Here is a 15,247-nt window from a genome sequence, read left to right as displayed (position 1 = left end):
CCATGTTGCTCTCTTTGTGCTCTCCCAGTCTACCTGTAGCCGACTTTCACTGCACGGCCCTGTCCTCTGTTCCTTCAGCGGAGCACTACAAAGCTCCAGAATAAGAACCCTGGCCCCCTCTTTGTCCACTCTCCCTCTCACCGGATCCCGCTCCAAGGTGACAGACAATGCCTTGCAGGTTCCCAGGGTGGCGTGGGGGACATTTAGCGCAGGGGGTAAGTTAACCGATGTCCCCAAGTGCTGATGTTCGATAAGGGACATAGAGTCACAGCACAATGGTGGCCATTGATCCTTCTGTATGACACATACACAGGCGAGACAAAATGCCCTGTAGTTGAGTGGAAGGGTGGCCTCCTACTAATCCCAACCTACGATAATTGGGATAACTGATACTCTTAGTGAAAGAGGAGTGTTTATCAGGCTGGAGTTCAGTTTGTATTTCAAGACCCACTCAAAGCCTGTGTTTCACAGATGTATAGTGGAAAAAAAGCTAAATAGGAGCTGTGGATATATAGGTGGGTCTTCTGAGTGTGTAAGCCAATCTCACCATCACACAACCTGCCACCTGGACTCTTATCAGTCTTCTCCACCTCCATCTTTCTATCTTACTTCTCTGTTTGCAGGATTATTATTCAGGTCACCCATCCGGGAGAGGGCCATTGACTGCAGGTGATCCATTACGTTTTACCCGGGATAACCTTATTATGGGGAAGTCAAGTGCTGGAAACTTCCACGACCGGGAGGTCCATGTGGCGACGCACAATTGGCCCAGCGTCGTCCAGGTTAGGGAGGGTTTGGCCAGCAGTGATATCCTTGTCTCATTGCGCACTAGTGACTTCTGTGGCGGGCCGGGCGCAGTGCACGCTGACCAGGTCGCCAGGTGTACGGTGTTTCCTCCGACACATTGGTGCGGCTGGCTTCCGGGTTGGATGTGTGTTGTGTCAAGAAGCAGTGCGGCTAGGTTGGGTTGTGTTTCGGAGGATGCATGGCTCTCGACCTTCGCCTCTCGCGAGTCGGTACGGGAGTTGCAGCGATGAGACTACTACCAATTGGATGCCACGAAATTGGGGAGAAAAAAGGGGATACATTTTTTTTTTTTAAAGAGTGCTGGAAACTTTCCCTGCAGATACCTCATTGTCTGATGGCACACTTTTTTTGGGCAGAGTGTGTTTGAAAGTATAGGCCTACAGCATTCACAATGCTCACAGAACTAAGTAGTTGAACTGTATGTCAACGATCTTACCACAAACTACAGTGGTCTGCAAATGGAGGATTTACAAAGGAGATGGAAGGGGACGGGGTTAAAGGGTGAAGTCAATGACTCCTAAAATACCTGAGAGAAGTGACGTGACGGTCAGTGAACGGAGAGTCCACCGACAGCCTGTATGGTCTCTCATTCTTTCAGTTGGCCCATCATGCTGTGTTAATGACAGAGGAGCTGAGTACCTGGAATTCATTCTAGATTAAGCCAATGTTTTTCTTAGATATGTGTATATGTATATGTGGGTCATGTGCATATGTTTATGTAATGTCTGTTTAGTTTTTCAAGTGATTAAGTTGCAAGTGTGCATGGCCACATGACAACTCTCCCCATGTGCATGCTGTGTGAAGTGAAGCATGTTGGGAAGTGTAGTCCAGTGACATGCACAATTGACTTTTAGTCACCCAGAGACAAATACACATCCCAGAAGAATATGGGGAGGCTTGTAAAACCAACACCACGGGTGGAGCACAGATTTTCCTTTGAACATCTTGTACTCTATTCATTAGTTTGGAGATTAAAAGCATCCAACAGAAAAGCCTACAGACATGAGGAACAGCCTTATTACTGTAAACAACTTTCCAAAGTTAGGCCTGATATAATTTCCCATAATGCAACAGTGTAAGACAGGTCACAGCCTCATTATTGTAAAAAAATATATAAAAATAACCTAAGTTTAAGGGAAATAATAATTGTATGAACCGAACAGCCAAACATACAACTAAGGGAGTGGACTAATAAATAACTAAATGGCTCAGAACAGGTGGAGACCTAACTGGTGACAGATGGTGAAAGCGAGTCCTGGCATTTTCATCCAAGTGCCCAGCTGACGCCCACACTGACTCATGGAACACAGGCTTGGAGTAGCAAAGAGAACCATTTGGCTCTCTAGTCTCCACCACACCACACCATCATACAGCTGTCTGTCTCCAAGCTCCAACCGACCATTGTGTTCGTTATGATTAGTGCTGACGACAGATGATTTGAGATTAACGACACTTTTAGATCTGTCAGTGGATGAAATGGGTGAAACCCTGAAGGGAATTTTAGATTTATTTGAATTCCTCTGTGATTATTTATTGATGGCTTGATGTTTGGATAGAATACGTGCATAGAGTTTTTTGTCATAAGCTATTAGGGTTTCTTAGTACATTCATTATCCATATCAATCAGACAACACCGCACTGCAACACTGTTTAAAAGATCCTGAAAGCCATGTCAGTTATTGGTTCAAATTGTTTGAGTTCAGCTACGTTTGCTGGAAGTTAAAGTAAAATCATTGCGGAAAATAAATAGGTCCCCTGCATCGCTAATCGTTAGATGGATGTGCTTGGTGAGTACTTATCCGGACATACAGTTCCTTTGTGATGTTCTTTTCACTCTCTATGCTCTCTGGGCAGAAACACTTTGTTCCTATTACTTGACCCCTCATGTACCCCTCTACACAACACACACAAACACCCACCCACACATTAGAGAGAAAACCAGGAGGTCTGGTTTGCACTAAAATCTTCCCAATGGATCATTATTTTCCTGTTTCATTGTATATACTGTATAGCAACATACATTTTTGGATAGTCGTTGCCTCCTTGCATGGTTGAGCTAACTTCGAGCTAATGCAAACCATGTTTTGTGGCTTTCCAGGAAGGTTTCATGTTTGATTCCAAATTTGATCATAACATATAATGATTTACTAAGATAAAAGACAGAAAGACAAAGCGAGAGAATGTGAACTTGTGCCAGATAATAAACGGAGTTAGCTCAAATGACACTGAAGCTAAACAGGCAGTGTTGTTTTTCATCAACAGCTGGGTAGAAAAGACATAACATACATTTCAGGTGCTCCCTTTTTAGGTCAACATTAAACTCCTTCTTCAAACCTCTTCTCTTTCAATCAAAAGCACTCGGCCACTGATAACCCTGACACTTTCTCTTCACGGACGCAGGCACAAATAATTTGTTATTCAAAATTGCATAGTTTATTTCTTTGTGCTTTGCACATATTAGATCATTGGGGACAAAATTAGTATTTTACAAATACATATAAATGCATATTATGTAAAAGCATATTCTGTCAACAATGTAATATGATGTTCACAAAAACAATAGCATATGTAAAAAAAAAAAAATCTTAAAATGTGGCAATCAAGGTTGCATGTAGCATGAATAACACAGATCTCATATTTGTTTTTGCATAAAGCACATGCAAGGTGTGTTTCTTCTCATGAAATTAATAAACTAACAATAATCCTCAACAGAGCACGGAAGAAGATATGAGAAGGGAAGGCATTTGCAGCCACAAGTTGAAAACTGCAACTCTGAACAACCCATGTATGTGTTGACTTCTCTTCAAATCTTGTACTTCACCTTTCCAATCTCACTTATGACACAGATATGCTGGAGGGAGGAAGAGAAAGAGGGTTGTTCACCTCAGTCAGATGTTAAATCAAGCGAACAACACTTTGATCGTTTATAGACCGTCACTGAAATATGTTTTAATCCCCCATGTTTACAGAACATAAATTAGTCATCTGTTGTGTTCTATCTGCTGGAGGGTTGAAATACCGCTGTGATGACGAGCCCTCAGAAGATAAATGTTTTGAGCTGATTACAGATTGTGGAGGGATGTGAATTTGGGAAAGCAAGGTCAGACTTTCCCCATATGACAGGAATCATCTCACCTCTCCATTATGCTAATGCAATGAACTTTACATCATTTAAAGATTAAAAGTTCAAAGGTCATCCAAGGTCAATCTCAAACTGATAAATGAACACTTCCTTGATAACAATCATATGACTGTACTGATATGTAGCATGTGCTAACTGGTAATACTAATAGTCGTTAAGTGGGGAATTAAGATGACTCACTCTGCCAGATAAGCAGATCCTAACCCTAACATCCCTTTCTTCACCTTCCACCCAATTTCTGTGATGAATACCACACACACACACACACACACACACACACACACACACACACACACACACACACACACACACACACACACACACACACACACACACAAAAAAAAAGGGGTGGTTGTGTGTCTGGGGTGCTGTCTTTCAGACAAATCTGAGTAGTACATTTACAATAAGGGCAGTACATTTAAAATAAGAACGCTGTTACTCAATTTAACATTGGAGTGTTGGCATGGGGCACAGCGCAAGAGGTCAGGAAAACATACAGGTATTCCAAAACATACAGTGCACACATACACAACACCGAACACACAAACTCTCGAAGGCCCATGCGCCCCAAGAAGCACCCGCGCTCGCACACACACACACACACACACACACACACACACACACACACACACACACACACACACACACACACACACACACACACACACACACACACACACACACACACACACACACACACACACACACACACACACACACAGAGGATACCTGGGTGAGTTTAGATTTCAGAGAGAGAAGTGTCTCTTTGACTATGTTTACTCTCAGCTCCCGGCTCTTTCATCCCTTTCAAACAGCACTTTAAACTAAAAGGTCATGTGTCGTTCAGAAATAAAAGTAGAGCCTTACATTCAGGTCACGGAAATACTCATTGTAGTCCAAAGCATAGCCCACGACAAAACGGTTGGGAATTTCAAACCCCACATCTGTTGAGATAAATACAGACACAGAAAATTAGATATATGTAGAGATGGCCTGAATAAACCATCAAATCAAACTTGAGTCAGTGCCTGGGGTTATATCAGGTCTGTATAACAGAGAATCTTCTTGAAAAGTCTCACGATCAAACACCAACCTCAAACAAAGAACCTTGAAATGAATTAAAAAATGAACATAGAACTTTTAAAATGCTACCTCATTCAAAACCACCTGGGCTTTAGACTGAGATATGAGTAACATGACATGTACAGTATAAATCTTGTTCTGACGGCTGAATGAAGGATGAGTGACCTCCCGGATGGCATTAAACAGCGACGCACTTACAGTCTGGAAGGCTTCCAACCACATTAGAGACCCTTTTCACCAGCAGACTGAAACAGACACGACAGTACAACCATTAACGAAGCTAATATCCACAATAATTTGCAATGAATCATGCAGAAGCGATTTGAACTCGGATGGAAAAAAATGTACAGTGAAACTACACAAGCAGTGCATGACTAGATTATAGTGAAGATGGCAATAGGGAAGCTATTCTTATCCTTCAGACAGGAACAACACTGATTACGGAAGCTTCAGAGGGGGAAACTAAGGGCAAACAGTACAGTACCTATACCATTCTAAATCAAAACAATGTTGTGCAATACTAACAGTATTCAAGCAATGAAACACACTTGCAAACTTGACATAAAACAAAAGACAAATTCAAGTTGAAGTATGGTGACTGGAGGCATGCATATCTATAGTAACTACGGAAGAGTGACATCTTGTTCCTGTGACAGCCCCCCTCTGACAGACTGACTCACCCGGCAACCTTTACCATCTTGGGTTCAAAGGCCTCCACATGCTTCAGAAGCGCCTTCATTGTCTTTCCTGTGTCGACTATAGCCTAGAGGCAGGGGAAAGAAGGGGGATAAAGGGAGGGCCGTAAATGTGGACTGCTCTCAGAAGAGAATGGATCGCAATAGCAAATCAACCAATAACATGCAGTATGCTATACCGTAAATTAATCCATATATATTTTCTACAGATATCAATGACAATGCTTTGAAATTGTTCCTTGAGATCTGAGAACTACACTCATTATATAGAAGTACAGAATGCAGTGTGACAAGATTCATGCAATTGTGTGTGTGTGTCACACAGCCCATCTAGAATATTGATTGAATCTTAGATGCTGTTATTCCTCTAGAGTGGGGCTAAACAGCCATCATGTGGTGAAGGCCTAGTGTTTATGCATGGATGACATCAGTCTGGAAACTTTCACATCTGAAACATCTCAAAGGGGGGAAAAATACAAAAAAGAGAGGTCTGGCCTATGTGCACCAGGAGGTTGGAGGGTAGGAGGAAAACTATTAATTTAAAGCAATTATTGCCTGTATGCAATGATAGGCATGTTATATGTTATGATGTAATCTATGCAATTTATCAATCCCTTGCCATTTGGCTGTTATTGCATAATTTAAGACCTGATTATCAAAATAGTGAATGAGAATAAGTGAAGAAATGCAATATTTTCATATTTAAATTTCATATTTATTTATAAGCAGCTGTCATGCAGCAAGATAATGATCGAAAACACACAATCAACTCTAAATGAAAATGGTTAAAAAGCAACCAATTTGACATTTTGCAATGGCCTAGGCAAAGTTCAGACCTAATCCCAATTGAGATGTTGTGGAAGGACTTGAAACAAGCAGTTCATGCTTGAAAACCCACAAATGTCGCTGAGTTAAAGCAGTTCTGCATGCAAGAGTCGGCCAAAATTCCTCCACAGAGATGTGAGAGACTGATCAACAACTACAGGAAGCTTTTGGATGCAGTCATTGCAGCTAAAGGTGGCACAACCAGATATTGAGTGTAAAGGAGCAATTCCTTTTTCACACAGTGGAATTGGATGTTGCATAACTTTGTGAATTAATAAAATAGGTATATATATATTTTTTTTGTAAACTCATGTTCCCTTTAGCTAATATTAGGTTTTGGTTGAACATCTGATAACATTCAGTATCAAAATCATGTAAAAATAGAGAAAATCAGTGAGTGGGCAAATACTTTTTCATGGAACTATACCTTGTAAATAACAGGAGTGGACTAACAGTGAAATGCTTACTTAAGGGCCCTTCCCAACAATGCAGAGGGAAATCATTTAAAAAGTCAAATACGTACTAATAGATACACAATGAGTAACGATAACTTGGCTATGTACAATTGGTACCAATGCCGAGTCGAAGTGCAGGGGTACGAGGTAATTGAGGTAGACACTGCATGTACATATAACTAGGAATAAAGTGACAGGTAGTAAACAGTAGCAGCAGCTGATGTGATGAGTCAAAAAAAGTTAGTGCATAAAGGGTCAATGCAGATAGTCTGGGTAGCTATTTGGTGAACTAACTGTTTAGCAGCCTTATAGCCTGTGGGCGGAAGCTGTTCAAGGTCCTGTTGGTTCCAGACTTGGTGCATCGGTACTGCTTGCCTTGCAGTAGCAGAGTGAACAGTATGACTTTATTCAAGGCATCAAGGCAAATTCAAGGCATTTGCAATACTGTACCGTGAGATGATGTAGTCACTTACCTCTACAATCAAGACATTCTTTGTGCCATGTATAAAAAAAAAAGAAGAAGAGAGAAACCCATTTTTAACATCTCTGAACTTCAACATCACAACAACTTCCATTCAAACATAGGGGCAAATACTTGGGAGTTTGACTTCTCACTTCTTAGACTGTAGCTATAGTGACAATCTTGGATCTAATTTTAGTCCCTTAGAGACACACAGACATGTCATTATACTCCCTCATAATATATGGTTGTTCCTAACATTGAGCCAAAGGCACTTCCAAATGTCTTAGACAGTAAAGATAATTACAGTTGGACACTTTCTCTGGTGCAGGGGTTCAAATGACAGCCTTTTCCCCCTTGGCTGTGTATGAGGCTCTTTGTCTGGCTGGTGGAGTGTATCTATGGTTTGAGGCGAGTGCTCTGAGAGAATGCAGGCAGGAGGCCAATGTTGTGGGCCTACACGCTACACCTGAACCGAGTTATGTAACGCTATGAACAGGGAGTAAGGATACGTAACTATGCTGAACAAAAATCTAAAACGCAACAGCAACAATTTCAATTATTTTACTGAGTTACAGTTCATATGAGGAAATCAGTCAACTGAAATGAATTCATTAGGCCCTAATCTATGGATTTTACGACTCGGAATACAGATATGCATCTGTTGGTCACAAAATAAATGGGCCTCATAATGGGCCTCAGGATCTCGTCACAGTATTTTTGCTATCGATAAAATGCAATTCTGTTCGTTGTCTGTAGCTTATGCCTGCCCATACCTTAACCCCACCACCACCATGGGACACTCTGTTCACAACGTTGACATCAGCAAACCGCTCGCCCACACAAAACCATACACATGGTCTGCGGTTGTGAGGCTCGTTGTTGTAGTGCCAAATTCTCTAAAATTACATTGGAAGCAGCTTATGGTAAATAAATGAACATTAAACTATCTGGCAACAGCTCTGCTGGACATTCCTGCAGTCAGCAAGCCACTTTCACACGCCCTCAAAACCTGAGACATCTGTGGCATTATATTGTGTGACAAAACGTCACATTTTAGAGTGTTGTTTTCTTTTCCCCCAGCACAAGGTGCACCTGTGTAATGATCATGCTGTTTAATCAGCTTCTTGTAATGCAACACTTGTCAGGTGGATGGATTATCTTGGCAAAGGAGAAATGTTCACTAACAGGGATGTAAACAACTTCGTGCACATCATTTGAGAGAAATAAGCTTTTTGTGAGAATGGAACATTTCTGGGGTCTTTTATTTTAGCTCATGAAACATGGGACCAACACTTCACATGTTGCATTTATATTTTTGTTTAGTGTAGCAGAGAGAGCGAGAGAACATGGAAACCTTGAGCAGAACTAACCTGCTTTGCCACATGGAAAAGATGTGCACAAAACAGCCTCAAACAACCACATTAGTGATTTTTATATGACATTATTCGATATGGATTACATTTCCCCTCAAGAATGTTAAAGATACGAAACACAAACACTTGGAGGTAATAGGTGCATTATTCTACCAGACAATGTGCTACATCATTCTAACCCCCTCCACTACTCCCAAAGGCTTTCGCCCTCATACTGCTATCTGTCCTATTGCTGAAATCTCAAATAAAATCCTGTACATGCCTCCCTTCTGTTGATGATGGACTGGGAAGGGAGGTAGGCTATAGAAACTCTACCCCATGCAAAGATTCCTGCAAAATCAAGTCATTTGACAGATCTGTTCTTGAACCTATCCAACTTACATATTTGCAGCAGTGTTATGCATTTGAACTTTAACACTCCTCGACTTTCCATGATGACATTTGGGATTAGGAAAAGCAAGTGCTGTAAATGGTATGCCATTGCCAATAATGCTAGTTGACGGTTGGCCAGAGTCCTTGTGCCTAATAACTGACACCCCTTATGACTGGCACATGCCCCAATGACTGGCACCACTCAGCTGTGCCATGGGGTGACGGCATGATGCTGAGATGGCAGCCATTTAGTGAAGATTAATGTCAGCCATCTAGTTACCCTTAGTGAAGATTAATGTTCCTGACTTGTGTAAATTTGCTGGGTTATAGACAGACATGTATTCTTGTTGACCTCCTAACCCTAAGCAAAAACAAATCTTAGGTAAGGTTTTTTCCTGTTCAGTTGTATGTAAACAAAAAACATGTTTTAACTCCTCATGACATTGCCTGCTGTCCTCTTCTGACTCCTAAAATATGCCTTACTACTGAGATAGAGACAGTAACTATGTGCTGTAAGACTACATTCTATCTAGATGGGGGTGTCAATTCCAACACCAGTCACATACCATCCTCTTGAGCACCCTTGACTTAAACTCCATTAAATCTTTCATTGTCTTTTATATGGGTTAGGTTACAGTGTGAGGTTGATGATGGTTCACCAAAACCCTATTTTTATCGTCAAGTATTTCCTCAGAAAGAGGATATTCCTGGTGCAACCATTTCTGTACTGTCCACAGGACTAGATTAGTGATTCATTCTCAACCTGGTGATGGCTACACCACACTGACAAAGTGACTCTTATGAAGGGCACACAAAGAGGATGGTTGTCGGGGAAGACCCAAAAATGTATGACGCGCCGAATGAACGCAGGATGACACCCAGTCACTGGGTTCACTCTCTTTGCTCCAGTCCATAAATGTAGTTCAGTAGACACAGTTCTACACAGGAATGTCTTAAACTGTCTGTCTCTTATGGAAAGACCTAACCCTTGCCTCACGCCATAGATTTAAAAATAAAAAAAGTATTTTCATTAGATGGATCTACTATGCCTTGTTGGGACCACTGGGACCACTGCTTAGACATAGAGGGCCACACCTATGTGAAATATAACAGGGTAGTTCATCCTTCAGCTCAATCTTCTTATATCTTCTTATAGATCGTATACCTTATCTGAATTTGTCTTGAAAGTGTGTACATGTCTTTCTCTTTCTTCCTTCACCACCCAAATGAGCACACATTTCCAAGAGACGCTCAACAGCAGAGCTGAGCGCTCCCCCTTGTGGCTAGTTATGACCTTATATCAAAAAATGTTCTTTATGCTCAAATTCTTTAGAAAAAAGTGTATCTGAATGCATAGAATCTAATTTCCCAGAGAGGGATAAAAATGGAAAGATTATTTACAGAAAGAAATCAGGTTTGAACAAATGTTCATATAAAATTATTACAATTTATTTAGGCACGTACATACCTTGCCTCGTAGAACAGATAGATCTTGACTTCCTATTATGTGCAGGTCCTCTGTTGATTGGTCATTCTAGAGAAGAAGAAAAAAAACTTTTTTTTGAGTGTGTGAACAGTCACCATTCTGTCCTGGACAGAGGCAAGACACAGATAACCTCACAGAGATGTCCCCAAACATGACATCCAGGACGACTACGCTGCACAGGTCAGTGAATTTTCCATGACGGTGACTGTCTAGTGTCTACGTAATCACTATCATTTAGACAGTGAGGCTTTAGATGGAATGGGAAAAGGCGAGAATGAAGAGCAGTAACAATGGAGCTAATACAGACACTGTCATTCAGGTCAGCTCAATTCTACAATCATGCTGGAGTCAGATATTTCAGATGCTGAGTTAGCCAAAATACAAAATCCCAAGTGAAAGGGAAAGGGGATATCTAGTCAGTTGCACAACTGAATGCATTCAACTGAAATTGGTCTTGCACATTTAACCCAACCCCTCAATCAGAAATGTGCGGGGGGCTGCCTTAAATCGATGTGAAATAAATGCATGTCCTTTCATAGGAGTATAGCGAACAATGTGGGGACTGAAAAAGTAATAATTTACAATAATTTCTCATTTCACATTTCATTTCCTTAAACTAATTTCCTAGCGCTTATATCGAACAATCCTAAAGTACACTATATATACAAAAGTATGTGGACACCCCTTCAAATTTGTGGATTCGGCTATTTCAGCCACACCCATTGCTGACAATTATATAAAATCGAGCACACAGCCATGCAATCTCCATAGATAAACATTGGCAGTAGAATGGCCCGTACTGAAGGCACCGTCATAGGATGCCACCTTTCCAACAAGTCAGTTCGTCAAATTTCTGCCCTAACTCAAGCTGTCCCGGTCAACTGTAAGTGCTGTTATTTTGAAGTGGAAAAGTCTAGGACAACAACGGCTCAGCCGCAAAGTCATAGGCCACATAAACTCAAGGAATGATACCGCAGAGTGCTGAAGCATGTAGCTCATAAAAATCGTCTGTACTTGGTTTCAACACTCACTACTGAGTTCCAAACTGCCTCTGGAAGCAACGTCAGCACAAGAACTGTTCGTCGGGAGCTTCATGAAATGGGTTTCAATGGCCGAGCATCCGCACACATGCCTAAGATCACCATGTGCAATGCCAAGCGTCGGCTGGAGTGGTGTAAAGCTCGCCAACATTGGATTCTGGAGCAGTGGAAAAACATTCTCTGCAGTGATGAATCACGCTTCACCATCTGGCAGTTTGATGGATGAATATGGGTTTGGTGGATGCCAGGATAACGCTACCTGCTCTAATGCATAGTGCCAAGTGTAAAGTAATGGTCTGGGGCTGTTTTCATTGTTCGGGCTAGGCCCCTTAGTTCCAGTGAAGGGAAATCTTAACGCTACAACATTCTGTGCTTCCAACTTTGTGGCAACAGTTTGGGGAAGAACCTTTCCTGTTTCCGCAATGTCAATGCCCCCGTGCACAAAGTGAGGTCCATACAGAAATTGTTTGTCGAGATCAGCGTGGAAAAACTTGACTGGCCTGCACAGAGCCCTGACCTCTACCCCAACGACCACCGTTGGGATGAATTGGAACAGCGACTGTGAGCCAGTCCTAATCGCCCAACATCAGTGCCCGACCTCACTAATGTTCTTGTTGTTGAATGGAAGCAAGTCCCTGCTGCAATGTTCCAATATCTCGTGGAAAGCCTTCCCAGAAGAGGGTAGGTTATTATAGCAGCACAGTGGGGGACCAACTCCAAGCAGGTGTCCACATACTTTTGGTCATGTAGTGTATCTCAAATTGATTGTATTTTTGCCTAATCCAATGAAATCAGTAAACAAAAGGAAGTGACATACATATAGACAGACTATATACGCAGACAGACAGACTATATACTCTTCCATCTCCAAACATGAACCAATTATTAATAACAGAAACAACAGGTTGTTTCAATTTCTATTTTCCTCTCTTATGTTGAATAAGTATTATCCTAAATGTTCTGGTCGGAAGTCTAAAATATGACCATTTCGAGATTTGAAGCATCTGAACAGGCCTCCCAGTTGCTCTGGGGAAGGGAAGCCCAGCTGCATAAACAATACATGCTGAAGATTTCAAAGGACAAATAAATAGGATATTGAGGGATCAACCAAGGTGCTCCTCAACTACATTAAACTAGAGAACCTCATATTCACTATGTTTATCTTTACTTCATCACAAGCGATTGATAAATGATGTGATGATAGAGCCTTTCAAAAGACTCTTAAAGAACTTGATGCACTGTTGTTCACTGTACATTATTTATACTCAATGATTGACTACTGTTGTTGTTGTTGTTGTTGTTGTGTGAGGGTGGGGTTACATACCAGGTAGCTCTTAAGCCTAATAAACTCCACTCTGGTCTCCAGGTGCTTGTTGGAGTTGCGGCATTGTACCTTAATGAACTCCACCAGGTCGGAACAGAACTTGTACCCTCCCTTCAGTACACACAGCACCACCATGTCATGATCCCCAATGTCATCCATGATGTGTCGGGCCAGGCGCTCTGTCCTACAGTACAAATCATGTTAAACATTCCCAGGAAATCACAATTACACAGACAGAGCAGTGTGTGTGTGTGTAATTACATTTCGGGGTCACATGATACCACAGAGTTGATGCTTTATCACTAATTGCCAAGGCATGCAGTGTGTATGATGCACACACACACAATTCTATTGTTTATTGTGTACTTTCAATACACAGTTCTCAACTCAATGACTTCTTGAAGTCCTCCAAGCCTCCCTGGTTGGTAAAAATGTGGCACGCACCAGCATTCCTTTCCACATGAGGTAGAAAACCTGAACTGTGAACCCAGGCCAATGAGTGCACCAGGAGAAGACTAATAAAGTGGGTCAGAAACGGGGGTGCTATTCCTATTTAAGATCATCCTTTAAGCACGGTAATGTAGTAACGTATGTTCCATATTGTAAACTACAATAAAATAAATAGAATAGTAGATTGGCTTCTGATCACCTCAGCAAATTGGTGAAAAGGTTTGTAAGAATTTCCTCCAGATTATACAATAAATATTACCTGTCCATGATAACCCCATGTGGAATGTAGACACTCTCTATATCTTCGCGGTAATGCTCTGGATAAGTGAAGAGCTCTAAACTGTATCCGGGCCAATCATCTTTAATCTAAGATATGATAAACACAGATAAGAAACACTTGCAAAGGTATGATACATTTATTAATGAAATATTCCCATAGGCTATATCTGTAAGTAGCCTGTCAATTTAAAAAGATCATGATCTGATGACAGTGCTTGATCAACTGAAATCAGCTCCAACAAGTTACTCAAGAAAACAAATCACGATAGGATAAATATTGGTATATTACAATAGACCACTACAAAACAAAGTCTGAAGCTATTTACCACAATCCCTCCTTCCATTCCCGTGGCTCTGGACGGAACGCATTCTGCCATGATGTTTTTCCGCGATGACAGACAGTTGAAGTAAAAACAATCAGTCAGCAGACAAGGGACTGAAGGGGAGCGAACAAATTACTACAATCACAAGCAAGATAACGGTGAAGTAAGTGTTCCTCGAAGTAAACCCGCCCTGTATTATGACAACTTTTCCACTTTATAAAGAGAGATTATTTGTGCAATTTTAGGCTGAAACTCAAAACTAGCCAACAAGTCAAGCACGCTGTGGTCATGCTAAAGTCATTAGTGTGACTAAAAAGAGGTGGTTGTTGTTTTCCAGTCCTTCTGAATAAACCACCGAATGGCACAATTAGATCCACGGGGGTGGATAATCAGCTGCATGGGATTTCATGTAGTAGTTTTCCTGTGGGCACGGATGCTTGCTTAAAAGGAAAAGTTAATCGTTTGGTTCAAGAAACTGTGGCAAAAGACCAGATAGGTATAGGCTCATTCAAGGCTCTTGTACAATGACCTACAAGGATTACATCATGACGTAGTATGTAGTAATATGTCTAAACTGTTGTAAGCAGATTTTCAAAAATATATTTAAATATAGTGCAGAGTTAATTTAGTTTACCAAAACAATGTGAAATCATAGACAGAGACAGTGAGAGGGATATGACAATTTGCCAGACAATTTCATATCTAGCACTCAGGGCATATGTTTTTTTTTCCTCACTGAATATCTGTTTACAATTCTGGCATTTGCCATTGAGACTTAAGAGGTGTTAGTTGTTGTTGGCGATGTAGATGGTCTTGTATCGCTTGATGAGGTCAATGTCCCTCTCCAGCTGCTTCATCTCCAGATGCTCCTTGCAGTACTTATTGGGGGTGGTGTCCATGACAACAGAGTCCCTGGTACTGATGGTGCAGCTCCCCCCAGTTCTTCTTCAAGCCCCGGACAGAGAATGACCCATCAATAACACAGGCAAGGGAGATGAGCTTTCCATTCTTGCTCAAGAAAAATTAATTATCAATAAACCCATGTATGTCAGTGTAATGAGAATGTCTTTCTGGGAAATGTCACTCTTAAACCCCTTTGAATGTATGCTGGTGCTTAACAGAATTTGTAA

General features: G+C 41.3%; 1 protein-coding gene across 2 annotated transcripts; it reads right to left on the bottom strand.

The window, feature by feature from the left end:
• Positions 1–3,217: 3,217 nt before the first annotated feature.
• On the bottom strand, positions 3,218–14,644 carry prtfdc1a (phosphoribosyl transferase domain containing 1a). Of its 2 annotated transcripts, none has more exons than XR_004823214.2 (9): positions 14,121–14,644; positions 13,775–13,881; positions 13,066–13,249; positions 10,684–10,749; positions 7,481–7,498; positions 5,713–5,795; positions 5,227–5,277; positions 4,817–4,893; positions 3,218–3,658 (listed from the first exon to the last, which is right to left on the bottom strand). XR_004823214.2 is itself a non-coding variant. In XM_035758261.2 (9 exons), exons 1-9 carry the CDS (start codon positions 14,169–14,171, stop codon positions 3,611–3,613), a joined length of 681 nt encoding a protein of 226 aa, XP_035614154.1. In that variant the 5' UTR covers positions 14,172–14,634; the 3' UTR covers positions 3,218–3,610. The 2 variants fall into 2 exon arrangements, 1 of the variants encoding a protein (XP_035614154.1); XM_035758261.2 differs by having other exon boundaries at positions 5,231–5,277; positions 14,121–14,634.
• Positions 14,645–15,247: the final 603 nt, after the last annotated feature.

The sequence above is a fragment of the Oncorhynchus keta genome, chromosome 4 (genome assembly GCF_023373465.1).
Source record: "Oncorhynchus keta strain PuntledgeMale-10-30-2019 chromosome 4, Oket_V2, whole genome shotgun sequence".
Classification (NCBI taxonomy): Eukaryota; Metazoa; Chordata; class Actinopteri; order Salmoniformes; family Salmonidae; genus Oncorhynchus; species Oncorhynchus keta.
This window is presented reverse-complemented; position numbering and strand designations above follow the sequence as displayed.